We start from the raw sequence: 11,878 nt of genomic DNA, 5'->3' as shown, positions 1-11,878 counted from the left end.
TGTGTGTGTCTTGTGTTTAACCCCCAGAACCTCGCCCCAAGCTCATGGTTAGGTGCGAAAGGCACACGATCCGCATCGGGAGGGAGCACAGATCCAGGTGGAACATTATACCATCAACCTTGGCCTAATAGTAGGCCCTCTGAATAGCTCTATGTGCACAGGAAAAACCAAGCACAGAGAGAGAAGTTAACTTGCCCAGAGTCACACAGCCACTCAAAGTCAGGCAAGCTGGGGCTTGGAGAACGACGCTATGCAAACAGCAACTCTTCTCAGCTCCACCTTGTTTCTGTTACTGTCTATTTGTTTGGAGACAGAATTACTCAGCCTGCTTTCTTATATTATCCAAGATCAACTGGTAAGAAGGGTCACCACCCCCAGGGGGCTGGGCCATTGTATCAGCCAGGGTTCTCTTAGAGTCACAGAACTTATGGAATGAATCTCTCTCTCTCTCTCTCTCTCCACACACACACACACACACACACACACACACACACACACACACACTAGAATGAGTTACAGGCTACTGTCCAACAAGGCTAGTTGTGAATCTAGTAGCTGCTCAGTCCCAAGATGCTGAGTGTTGACTTCTTGCCTCAAGATCCAGATTATAAGTGTGCCTCCATTTCTGGAATACAGTCCATTCCAGATATAGTCAAGTTGACAACCAAGAATAGCCACCACAGCCATTCTACATAAATCTCTAATTAAGAAAATGCACTACAAGCTTGCCCACAGGCTAATCTGGTGGGACATTTTCTCAACTGAGGTTCCATCTTCCCAAATGACTCTGAATTTATGCCAGGTTGGCAATGACACTAAGCAGCACAGACAACGATTGAAAAAGACACTAAATGTTAACTTCCTGTGCACACACACAGGAACATGCACACAAGTATTCATATACACTAAAGAATAAACACAGCTGGGTGATGGTGGTGCACATTTTTAATCCCAGCACTCGGGAGGCAGAGACAGACGGATCTCTGTGAGTTCGAGGCCAACCTGGTCTACAAGAGCTAGTTCCAGGACAGGTTCCAAAGCTACAGAGAAACCCCATCTTGAAAAATAAAAACCAAAATAAATAAATAAACAAACATATATACAATAATAATAAAATAAAAGTCAAGCGAAGGGCAGCAGCCTGGCTCAGGTGGCAGAACATGTGCCTAGGATCTGCCAGTAAGGACGTGGGGCATGGCTCAGCCCTAAAGTGCCTGTCTAGGATGCCAGATTGGGCTCAATCCACCATATTGAAAACAAATAAAACACAGGCATAAAAAGTCCCCATGAGAGCTACCTTTCTTCTCCTCTTCCTCGGTTTGTGATAACAGAAGGGTGGAGTTGCTGTGAGTGGACACCAGGACATCTGCCAAGTCCAGAGTGTGGGGCAGTTGAAACACAAAAGGCCATTTTTCCTAATCCATTCATGCCATGGAGAAAAAAAAAGCCAGGTGTTTAGCAAGTGTGCAAAGCTGACTCTGAGCTCCCGGATCTGCAGGTGCGTTATATCTCTGTGTGCCATCCCCTACCCCCATGAACCTACTGTTCAAAAGCCACACAGAAAGTCGGGCTCTATGGCTTCTGTCTGCAAATTCCAGCCAGGAGGCCGAGGCAGGAGTGCTGTGAGCTTGAGGCATGCCTGAAAAAAGGGGAGGAAGAGGAGGAGAAGGAGGGGAAGGAGAGGAGAGGAGGAGAAGGAGAAGGAGGAGGAGTATGGAAAGTCAGGTACAGGGTCTGGGGGAATAAGAGCTGGGGAACAGGGGCTGGGGAACCAGGGGCTGGGAGAACAGGAGCCTGGGGAACAGGGGCTCAGGAACCAGGGGCTGGAGAACCAGGGACTGGGGGAACAGGAGAAATAGAAGGAAGAGAAGGAGACGGAGAAAGAAAACAAAGCACCCAGCTGCAAATCCACAGGTCAGAAGACTTTTTCACTGTGTGGTGTGGGCATTGCGTCCGTCCACCAGATAGCTTTGTTGGTGTTATGGAGACAAATGCAGTCTCACTCCTTTGTGTGTGTGGAGGCGGGGTGGGGGGGGATTGGGAGGAGTGGGGGGGCACAGAATGGGGAAAGCATGTGCATCAGGTGGTGTTGAGTGGAGGTCAGAGGTCATGTGGGACTCGGTTCCCTCCCATTGTCATACAGGCCCTGGGGATTAAGTTCAGGTTGTCAGTAACTTTTTCCACTGAGCCACCTCACTGGCTCAAGGGTCTCACTTTTCAGTCCTTGAACTCTTGGCAATCCTCCTGCTTCTGTTGACCAATTTTAGATTGCAGCCATGTTCCACCAGGTCTGGTTTCCTGGGTCGTTTTCTAAGCGTGCAGTTTGCTTGGAGTGGTGTTCACACTGTGGTCCAGCCAGCCCTCCTTAACTACCTTGTCTTGTAAAACCTGTGTGCCCATGAAGCAACTCCTTCCCCATCTCTTCTCAGCCCCTGGCACCCACAGACCTTTTTATCTCTATGAATCTCTACTGGATATCACTTCATTTGTGCCTCTGCCTGGGTTGTTTCCACGCTCAGAGGCACGAAGCTAATAAGGGTGCAGTCAGACACACGCTGGGAGGCAGAGCCTGGGCTCTGCAGAGCGCTGCACTAACAGTGTAACTCGGGAACACGTGGATCACAGAGGTCAGACCCCACAGCCTTTGCTCTTCCGGCAGGATGAACGGAATGGAGAGGGCTGCCCACCCATGAGCCTAGACTGATTGAGCTCAACACTTGGAATGAGCCAGCAGGTAGGGCTCCATCTGGATGACGCTCATCTCAGATGCAATATAGACAGCAATTTATTCTCTCTCTCTCTCTCTCTCTCTCTCTCTCTCTCTCTCTCTCTCTTTAGTTTTTTGAGATAGGGTGAAGCCCTGGCTGTCCTGGAAATCGCTCTGTAGACTGACCTTGAACTCACAAAGATCCCCCTGCCTCTGTCTCCTGAGTGCTAGGATTAAAGGTATGCACCACCACCACCACCACCACTACCTAGCAAGAATTTTTCAGAAAGCTCAAATCCTCGTCTCCATGGGCACAAAAGTTGAGGTCACATAAGCAAAAGTTCTCGGGTCTTCTTGGCAGAACCTGCCAAGCTTTGACCACTTCCTGGCACAGCGAGGGTCACGCCCTGCCTGACTCACACCAATATTCCCTCATATCATTTGACATCATTGACTGAAGACAGGGCTCAGCCAAGGCCAACAGGAAGTTAACTTTTAGTGTGTGTGCTGTGTGTTGCTGAGGGTGGAAGTCAAGGCCGCTGAGAGCTAAGCCCATGGCAGACTCACGTAGCCATCAGCCAGGGCACAAGAGGCTCTTGCTTGGTGTGCATATCATTCACTGGTGAATACGCGAGTGTGATGGGATGGGGTAAGGTAAACTGGGCACTTAGGCCTGCACAACACTGCTTCCTTTTAGAAGTTGGTCTCTACTCTGCCTCTGGAGTCAATGCTCTGAGGGCCGAGGATCACCTGATCTCCACCAGTCTCAGCTGCAGGGACAGTTTTCTAGGAAGAAGCTCATCACAGGAGTTGGAGGAGTGGACACTGGGCTGGGCCACCTTTAGCTTAGGCAGTGTAGGTTCACATGGCTTCCTTCCTCTCCCCTGCTGAGGAACTAGGGCGTCTTCAACCCACTTAAGAGCCAGGTAAATATTTGCTGGATGAATGTGGCACTTATTCCCATTGGCAGACTGCCAGCCCCTGCTTGGGCTTTTGTAAAGTAAAAGCTGTTTGTATCTTTGTTCAAGCAAAGCCAAGCAAACAGGGAGCTGGGCAGGGCGCCCTTCCCATGGCTCCCATTGCCACCTACTTGCTTCCTAAAGACTCCACATCTGTCCCCCATCAGGCCTGATGTGAAAGACCAGGGCAGGGAACTGACCAGGTTTCCAGCCAGGGGCTGTGGTGGCTTGGAGGCTTTGTGCTGCAGGCAAGTGTGCTGAGAATGTCCTGTGTCCACACCTCTGTACTGGCAGGGAGTGAGAGCAAGGTCAACCAGGGACACCATTTATCTCCCCTTCTCTCCTTCCTTCCTTCCTTCCTCCCTCCCCCCTCCATTTCTTTTTTGATATAGTCTCACTCTGAGGAACATGAGGTAATTTTCCCAGGACAGCTAGTGCATGAGAAAAGCAGCATGGCTGTAACTAAGAACAGCCACACTGTCCCCGTGAAGATAAATGTTACAAGTTCACTCTCTCCAGTTCTGAGCTGGCCTCCATCCTCTCAGTGCACCAGGAAGCCATAGGCTGTGGCTACAGAGAACACTAGGGAGGTGGTTTCAGGGGAAGAGCTTAAACACCGGGGTGTGTGTGTGTGTGTGTGTGTGCAGGTCAGTGGGAAACACAGCTGCACTTTGCACTTCCCCAAGGGCCCCCTGCAGCCTGCTGGAGGCCCTCACAGAAGTCTCTGGGGGCAAGGAGCTGGAAGGGCAGTTCTGAGAACAGGAAGATAAGCCATCTGATTAGGGGGAGGCTGGGGTGTGTGTGTGTGCTGGGGGGGGGATGTGTGTCTTTCTGACCCAGTATGACTGGAGTCTCTACAAGGGCATGTGGAAACTGGGTGTGTAAGCTCTTGACTGCAATCCTGGTACTCAGAAGGCTAAGGCAGGAGGATTACCTTGAGTTCAAGATCAGCCTGTGCCACAGAGTAATACTCTTTCAGCTGGGTGTGGTGGTGCTGCCTTTTATCCCAGCACGCGGGAGGCAGAGGCAGGTGCATCTCTGTGAGTTCAAAGCCAGTTTGAAGTCTACAGAGTGAGTTCCAGGACAGCCAAGGCTACAGAGAGAAACTCTGTTAAACAAACAAACAAACAAACAAAACAACAACAACAACAAAAAACAACATGGTGTGTGTGTGTGTGTGTGTGTGTGTGTGTGTGTGTGTGTGTAAAGAAGAATTAAAAATTCTGGTACCCCCATGTTTTCGGGTGTGCCGAGCTCCCTGGAGATAACTGTAGAGAAGCTACAGAAGACACAGCTCAGTGGGTGGTGGCTTTACAAGAGTCTGGGACCCTGTTTTGCCCTACACCTAGGGCAAAACCCTACACCTAGGGTCCCAGCATGAGGCAGATACTAGTGCCACATTCAGAGACTTGGTGACAGCAACAGAAAGCAGACTGAGACCAGGCAGCCCCAACAGGCCTCTCTGAGCAGCCCGAGCCCAGGTTCCAGCAGGACAGCGCTGTGGCTAGGGTCAGGCTTCCTGCAGAGCTGTGTCTTGCAGCATCTGCTGCTCCTCCTGGGCCCCGCTGCGCAGGGTGCACCTTCCTGCCACCAGAGGGATTGTCTGTCGGCTTAGTGACTGCACACGCATCTACTAATGTTTTAATTATCATCTGTGACCCCACAGCCCTGCAGTCAGTGCCCTGCAGGGTACTCAGACTGAAGACTGGAGAGAGATACGGATTTAAACTAGGTCTCTATTGTTCTATTTACCAACAAAGATCAGAAGTCAGATGTAGGGGTGAAAACCCACTGGATCAGAGAGGCTGAGATGCAAGCAGCTGACCTTCAATTTTTTGGCCTCTTTTCCCAGCAAGAGACATGTCTCTCCACTCATTCCAAACCAAAAATAAATGAGAAACTCCAGTCCCATCCTCCTCCCTGTGTGTCTCGCTCTCCACATTCTTGCTCCTCTGGACTCTGGACTCTCCGTGTCTAGCTCCAGCAAACCAGATGCTGACTTCACCCGCGAACCAAGGTTGATTTTATTTGGTTAACGCAAACACAAACACAGTCTGGAGTTCAGTGTGACTGAGTATCTACACAGCTGCCCACCACCCGGCACCTTCGTCAGGCCTGCTCCTCCAACTTCCCTTTCCTATAAGGTTGTGCCCCAAAGCTCAAGCTCCCAGCGGCTGGAAATGTCCCATAACTCCAGGGCAGGAGCCGCACCACCACCAAATACCCCCCAGGACCCTACATGCTGGTGGGTGAGGGGAAGGACAGCGCAAAGCTGGCTCTGCCAGCTAGCTTTATGTCAGCTTGACAGGAGCTGAGGCGCTCTGAAGAGTCAGTATCAGCAGGAAAGCCGCTCCCACCACATCTGCCCTGCATTTTCTCGACTGATTGATGTAGGAAGGCCCAGGCAGGTGGTCCTAGGTCAGTTAAGGCAGCAGGCTCAGCAAGCAGGTAGTGGCACTCCTGCATGGCCTCTGCATCAGTTCCCTCCCTAGGGTCCTGCAGGCTGAGGTCTTGCTCTGGCTGCCCTCAGTGATGGAGTGTGGAGTGGGAGTGTGGGTTTAAACAGCACCTTCCTCTGCAGGCTGTTTATCGCCATGGTGTCTCATCACAGCCATAGAACCTGCCCTCCGGGTGAAAGCATTCCAGACTTCCAGACACAGTGGCCAACTCTCTCTGGATACAGAGGAACTCGGATCACCTGTGCATGTCGCTGCTAGGTAACTCAAGACTGCGCTCACATGCTCAGGGTGCACAGGAGGGCAGCGAGGTGACATCATTGACCCAGAATCTCTCAGCTGTGAAACACAGAAGGCTGGGCTGGAACTGCATGTGGGAACCTGAGCAAGCAGCAAGCCTTCAATGCCTCTTGGGGGGCCCAGGTTGAGGCACCGCTAGAGGTTCCTCTGCTGGGCCTATGTCAGGTCAGCAGCAATGCCTACCCAGTTGGGGAGGTAGGCTGCTTGTGGCTTGAAAACCATGTGGAAGGGGGAGTTGGGCTGAGTAAAGTTAGCCAGGTAAACAGTATCCCCACCTGTGAGGTAGGCGGCCCAGATCCCAAAGGTGCCCACGGTAATGACGGTGTGGTTGCACTGCGTGAGCAACGCGATGTCCCTGGCAGGAGATCCCTGGAGGCCATTGCCAGCAAACGACACATCCCCTCGGGAAACACTGATGCTCTTCCGGCACCAGGCCATGTCATCACTGGTGACTACAAAGACGGGAGATGGATAGCGCGCCCGGAATCTGCCCAGGGCCTGTTCCAAGTAACCCCGGTCAGCCACCACGCCTTTCCAAATGTTGGGCATGACATGCACATAGTCCCCCCGGCGCACATGGACACCCACAAACGTACTCGGTTTGTCCCCATTCACCCGCAGGCCACGCAGGAAGGCCTGGGCCTCCTCACGCACATGATCGTGCAGCGTGAACTCCTGCAGGATCTCGGGGCGCAGGTGGTGGTAGAAGGTCCAGGAGCACGGGTACCCTGTGAGGCGCACATAGCGTCCCGGGATGTGCCGGTACCTCTCCTCCATCCAGTCGTTCAGGTGGTAGTTCTGCCATTTGATCTTCCTGTTGGTGTCGCTGTGCAGCACCGGGAGGCTGATCCTGAAGATGGGTGCCAGGGTGCTGTGCATGGATGCGGGGATGAATGCGGGCTTTCCGTTCATCCTGGCCAGTGCGAACAGGGTGGCATACTCGCCCATCTGGTTCCCCAGGCGGCCTTTGACATTGATGGTGAACATGCCCTCCGGGGGCAGGTTTCTTGGGGCTAAGACCACAAGGGCTGAAGAGGCCCAGGGGTCAGGCACTAGAGCCAGGCGCCGGTGGCAGTAGAAGATGGTGGACAACACAAAGATCACAAAAAGGAAGTAAAAGGTGGAGAGGGGTGGACAAGTGGCCTTGAGTCCTCCGGAAGCTGTAAGAGAAGACAGGAGTCAGGAGTCTGAGCACAGCCAGTCCAGGAGTGTTCCTGCCTGCTTCTGAGGCCAGCCCCACCCTTAGTCAGCAGTGTGAGGGGCTTACTGTACCGCTCTGAATCTTTCTGTCACCTGACTAGGTCTGACCTCTGAAGACAGCTGGTCAAACCATCTCTTACCTGATCACAGCCATTTCTGTGGTCCTAACAGCTACTCAGGGGGTGCATGAGAATTAAACGTGATACAGTAGTGTTTCCTTATTCATAGTTTGACCTTCTAGAGTTTTAATTACTTAACAGGATCAAGTGTGGTTTGAAAATATTAAATGGAACATTCCAAAATAAATAATCTATATGCTTTAGGTTTTAAACCCGAGCCCACCCCCACCTCACGAGTCATCCTTGGTCCAGTGTATCAAGCTCTAAGTTTTGCATGCTTTTGTCACTTAGCTGTTTGTCAGAACCACAGTGCTCAGGCCAGAGGGTGACTCAGCCGGTAGACCCTTCCAGGCAGGCCTGATGTCCTGAGTGTGGTGGCTGTACGCCATTAAGTGGCAGGAGAGAATCCACTCCCGAGAGCAGACTCCTCTGAAGAGAGCTGCAGTGCTACTCTCAAGTAATCCTTACCTCAGACCCTAGCGGCTCTAGAGGGCGGGGACGGTGACCACAGGCGTGCTGAGCTCGGGGAGCTCACATCCATCCATGCAGCTTTTACCCCAGTGCTGGCTCAGCTACTCTGCTTGAGTTGTTTTTACTGAGCCTGATTTATGAGCTCTGTGGGAATTTGTGGAAATGGAAAAACATATATAGGGCTGTGCACTGTCATGGTTTCAGGTGGCCCCTGTGGTCCTGGACTACACCACCACCACTGATGGCTGTATTTCTAACATCTCCCCATCATGCCCAGCCCACAAGGAATGGGTGCTTCCACTACGTGTCAGTTGCTGGCGGGGCAGGAGAACACGGAGGAGGGAAGAGAACTCTGCCCTAGGATAGCAGAGGCCAGGCATAGGGTCGGGTGCGGGCTTGGCTTCACTGTTCCATGTAACCTCTTCTGCAAGAAGGGACTGGCCACAATACCCGTCAACACTGTATTCTCTCACTGTGCTAACACAGATTCAAGCTGCCTAGAGTTCCCGCTTCCCCAAGCCTAGGTGGTCCTGCACCTGCCAGAAACAGTCGCATGTAACAGCTGCTTCTGGGCCAGGGCTCAAGGGATGGGCAGTACCACTCCTGTTCCTGAGACGCTACAGTACTAGTTGGACTAGTGTTTTTGGCCATTTTCTGGTAACCACTTCAATGAAAAATAATTTACATACCTCAGAACCCACCCTTGTCAGTATTCAGTGTGTGCTCAGAGCTGGCTAGACACTGGCTCATCCACCACCGCCCCCCCCCCCCCGGCCACCACAGTCAACACAGCTGCTTTTGTCTCCAATTTGCCAAGCCACATGGTTAGTCTGTGGACTCTCATAGCGTTGGCCACCAACTGCTACCCTCGCTGTGGCTGTCAACAATCTGCTGTGTTGATATGGGAAGGCCATGTGCGGCCTGCCACCACACTAGCACGTGTAGGTTACTCCCATCCCCCGATTGTGATGGACGATGGTGTCATGACTCACAAAGTCCTTGTGGTTACTATTTTGTTCCCTTGGGCACCTGTCTGGGGTGGCACTGCCAGTTCAAATGTGGCCCTGTGGTCACTGATTTCAGGAACTGGTAGCAGTGTGTTAAGGGTTCCATTTCTCCATCTGTTGCCCTTCACTGCTGATTGACCAAGGAGACCATGTATTTTAACCCGCAGGTTCTGCCTTGGCAGCACTGGGCTTGTCTGGGTTCATCTCTGCTGGTCCGTGTTTGGTGGTGGTGGTCAGCTGGATGAGTAGGGAGGGTTACCTGGGATACCTCCTCCATTGAGAAGATGCTTCCATCAGGTGACCTGCAGGCAGGTTTACGGGGCATTTTATTGATTAACCCCACTGTGAACAGTGACACCCCAAGCCAGTGCTCCTGGATTGTAGAGACCGCAGGCAGAGCAAGCCAGTAGGTAGCACTCCTCCATGGTCTCTGCTTCAGTCACCGCCTCCAGTTTCCTGCTCTGACTTTCTTCATGATGGACTATAAACCTGGAGCTGAAATAAACTCTTTCCTCCCCAGGTTTGGCCGTGCTGTTTGTCATAGCAGCAGAAAGCAAACTAACACACCACTCGAAGGACAGAAGGACATCTCTTCCTTTCTCAGATTCCAGCCTCCCAGGGGCCCTCAAAGTCTTTAGGTGTCTGCTCCACCACACAGTGACTTGCTTTTCTCTCGCTGATTTTGTGCGCAAGCCTCAGGGCTGAGTAGCTGCCTCGGCTCCTTGACTCCTGCACCCCAGGGCCTCTCGCTCAGTAACTGTGAGGCCCAGTTATACTCAGGTATAATTTATTTATCCTTCTGGGATCTCTGATAGTATTAATGGTTAGGATAGCTATAACATTGTCAGCTTTGCAAAAGCAGGTATCCAAATCCTTCCACAAAACTATAGCCAACTTGTTAGCTCAATATATATATATATATATATATATATATATATATATATATATATATATGCATATATATATGCACTCTTGGACAGTAAAGAATTACTGATACTCATAAGGACAGAATCAGACATAAAAAAAACTGTAAATGTGTCACACTGTTGGATAAATGTTTGCAGGCTTGGAAGAGAAAATCAAATGAGTATAGAGAGTTATAAAAAGAAGTACATGGTTTTTTAAAAAAAAGACTTTAAAGACACAGAGTACAGAGAGATAGTCATAGATTAAAGGTATAAAGGTAATAAAATAAATATTAAACTTGTAGAAAAATAGAGTAAAAACAAGCCATGTAAAAATGGAAAATCCAGAGAGTCTTGATTATGTATATTATTGTGTTATCTTTGAATTTTTTTGACTGTGAATGAGCTAAGTAGAGAGAGATATTTCATTGTATGGGCTGCTAACCTAAACCAACATGTATTTTATAGAGGTATCATGACTTCCAAATTTGGGTCTAAGGATATGTTGCTTTGGAAAAGAGGTTCTTCTTTTGTTTTCACAGAGGATGAGAACCTCTGGATTCATTCCAGGATAATGAGGTTTGATAAACCATGACCCCCGAGAGGTCGCAATGAACACCCTCAAAATTACTTCACCCAATAAACAGCAGGAAGAAGTTTGGATAAAACTACGCCCATATTCCCAAATATTGTTTGTTAACGCTTCCTTACGTTTAAAGGGGGATATGCTATAGAGATTTTCATTGGTATGAATCTTGGTTTACTGATACAGATTTAAGGTCAATTTTGTTATATGTATATGTATTTCTTGTTTTTTGTTGTTTTTTGTTTTCTTGAGACAGCGTTTCTTATAGCTTTGGAGCCTGTCCTGGAACTAGCTCTTGTAGACCAGGCTGGCCTCAAACTCACAGAGATTCACCTGCATCTGCCTCCTGAGTGCTGGGATTAATGGCGTGCACCACCACCACCTGGCGTATTTCTGATCTTGATTAAGGTATTGTGTTTGTCCAGCTCATTTAGAAATATAATGTATAATTAAGAAATATAAGTTAAGATATGATGGTAATGACAAAAGTCACAAAGCCAGTACGATTGCTTGACAAAAATCCAGCAAACCTGAGCCACAGGATGGATGCCACGCCACTTTTTGTTTTATTTCCACCTGTTTTATACTTGGAAGATTTTTAATATTTGTACAATTTGGAGCACAGACACTGAGAGAAACAATTAATAAACGGGACCTCCTGAAACTGAAAAGCTTCTGTAAAGGAAAGGACACGGTCAACAAGACAAAACGACAGCCTAAAGAATGGGAAAAGATCTTCACTAACCCCACATCAGACAGAGGGCTGATCTCCAAAATATACAAAGAACTCAAGAAATTGGACATCAAAAGATCAAATAATCCAATAAAAAAAATGGAGTACAGACCTAAACAGAGAAATCTCAACAGAGGAATCTAAAATGGCTGAAAGACACTAAAGGGGATGTTCAACATCCTTAGTCATCGGAGAAATGCAAATCAAAACAACTCTGAGATTCCATCTTATACCTGTAAGAATGGGCAAGATCAAAAACACTGATGACAACTCATGCTGGAGAGGTTGTGGGGAAAAGGGAACACTTCTGCATTGCTGGTGGGAAGTGGGAATGCAAGCTGGTACAACCCCTTTGGATATCAGTATGGTGATTTCTCAGAAAATTAGGAAACAACCTTCCTCAAGACCCAGTAATACCACTTTTGTGTATATATC

The 11,878-nt window shown here is 49.6% G+C and overlaps 1 protein-coding gene across 1 annotated transcript; it reads right to left on the bottom strand.

The window, feature by feature from the left end:
• Positions 1 to 5,666: 5,666 nt before the first annotated feature.
• On the bottom strand, positions 5,667 to 7,712 carry LOC125406570 (galactoside 2-alpha-L-fucosyltransferase Sec1). The gene is given in 2 exon segments (XM_048443594.3): positions 5,667 to 6,583; positions 6,585 to 7,712. Coding segments are annotated over 2 exon segments (951 nt in total). The 5' UTR covers positions 7,410 to 7,712; the 3' UTR covers positions 5,667 to 6,457.
• Between the last annotated feature and the right edge of the window lie 4,166 nt (positions 7,713 to 11,878).

Source organism: Myodes glareolus, chromosome 24, assembly GCF_982192425.1.
Source record: "Myodes glareolus chromosome 24, mMyoGla1.1, whole genome shotgun sequence".
Classification (NCBI taxonomy): domain Eukaryota; kingdom Metazoa; phylum Chordata; class Mammalia; order Rodentia; family Cricetidae; genus Myodes; species Myodes glareolus.
Note: the sequence above shows the minus strand (reverse complement) of the source record. Positions and strands in the feature narration are given on the sequence as shown.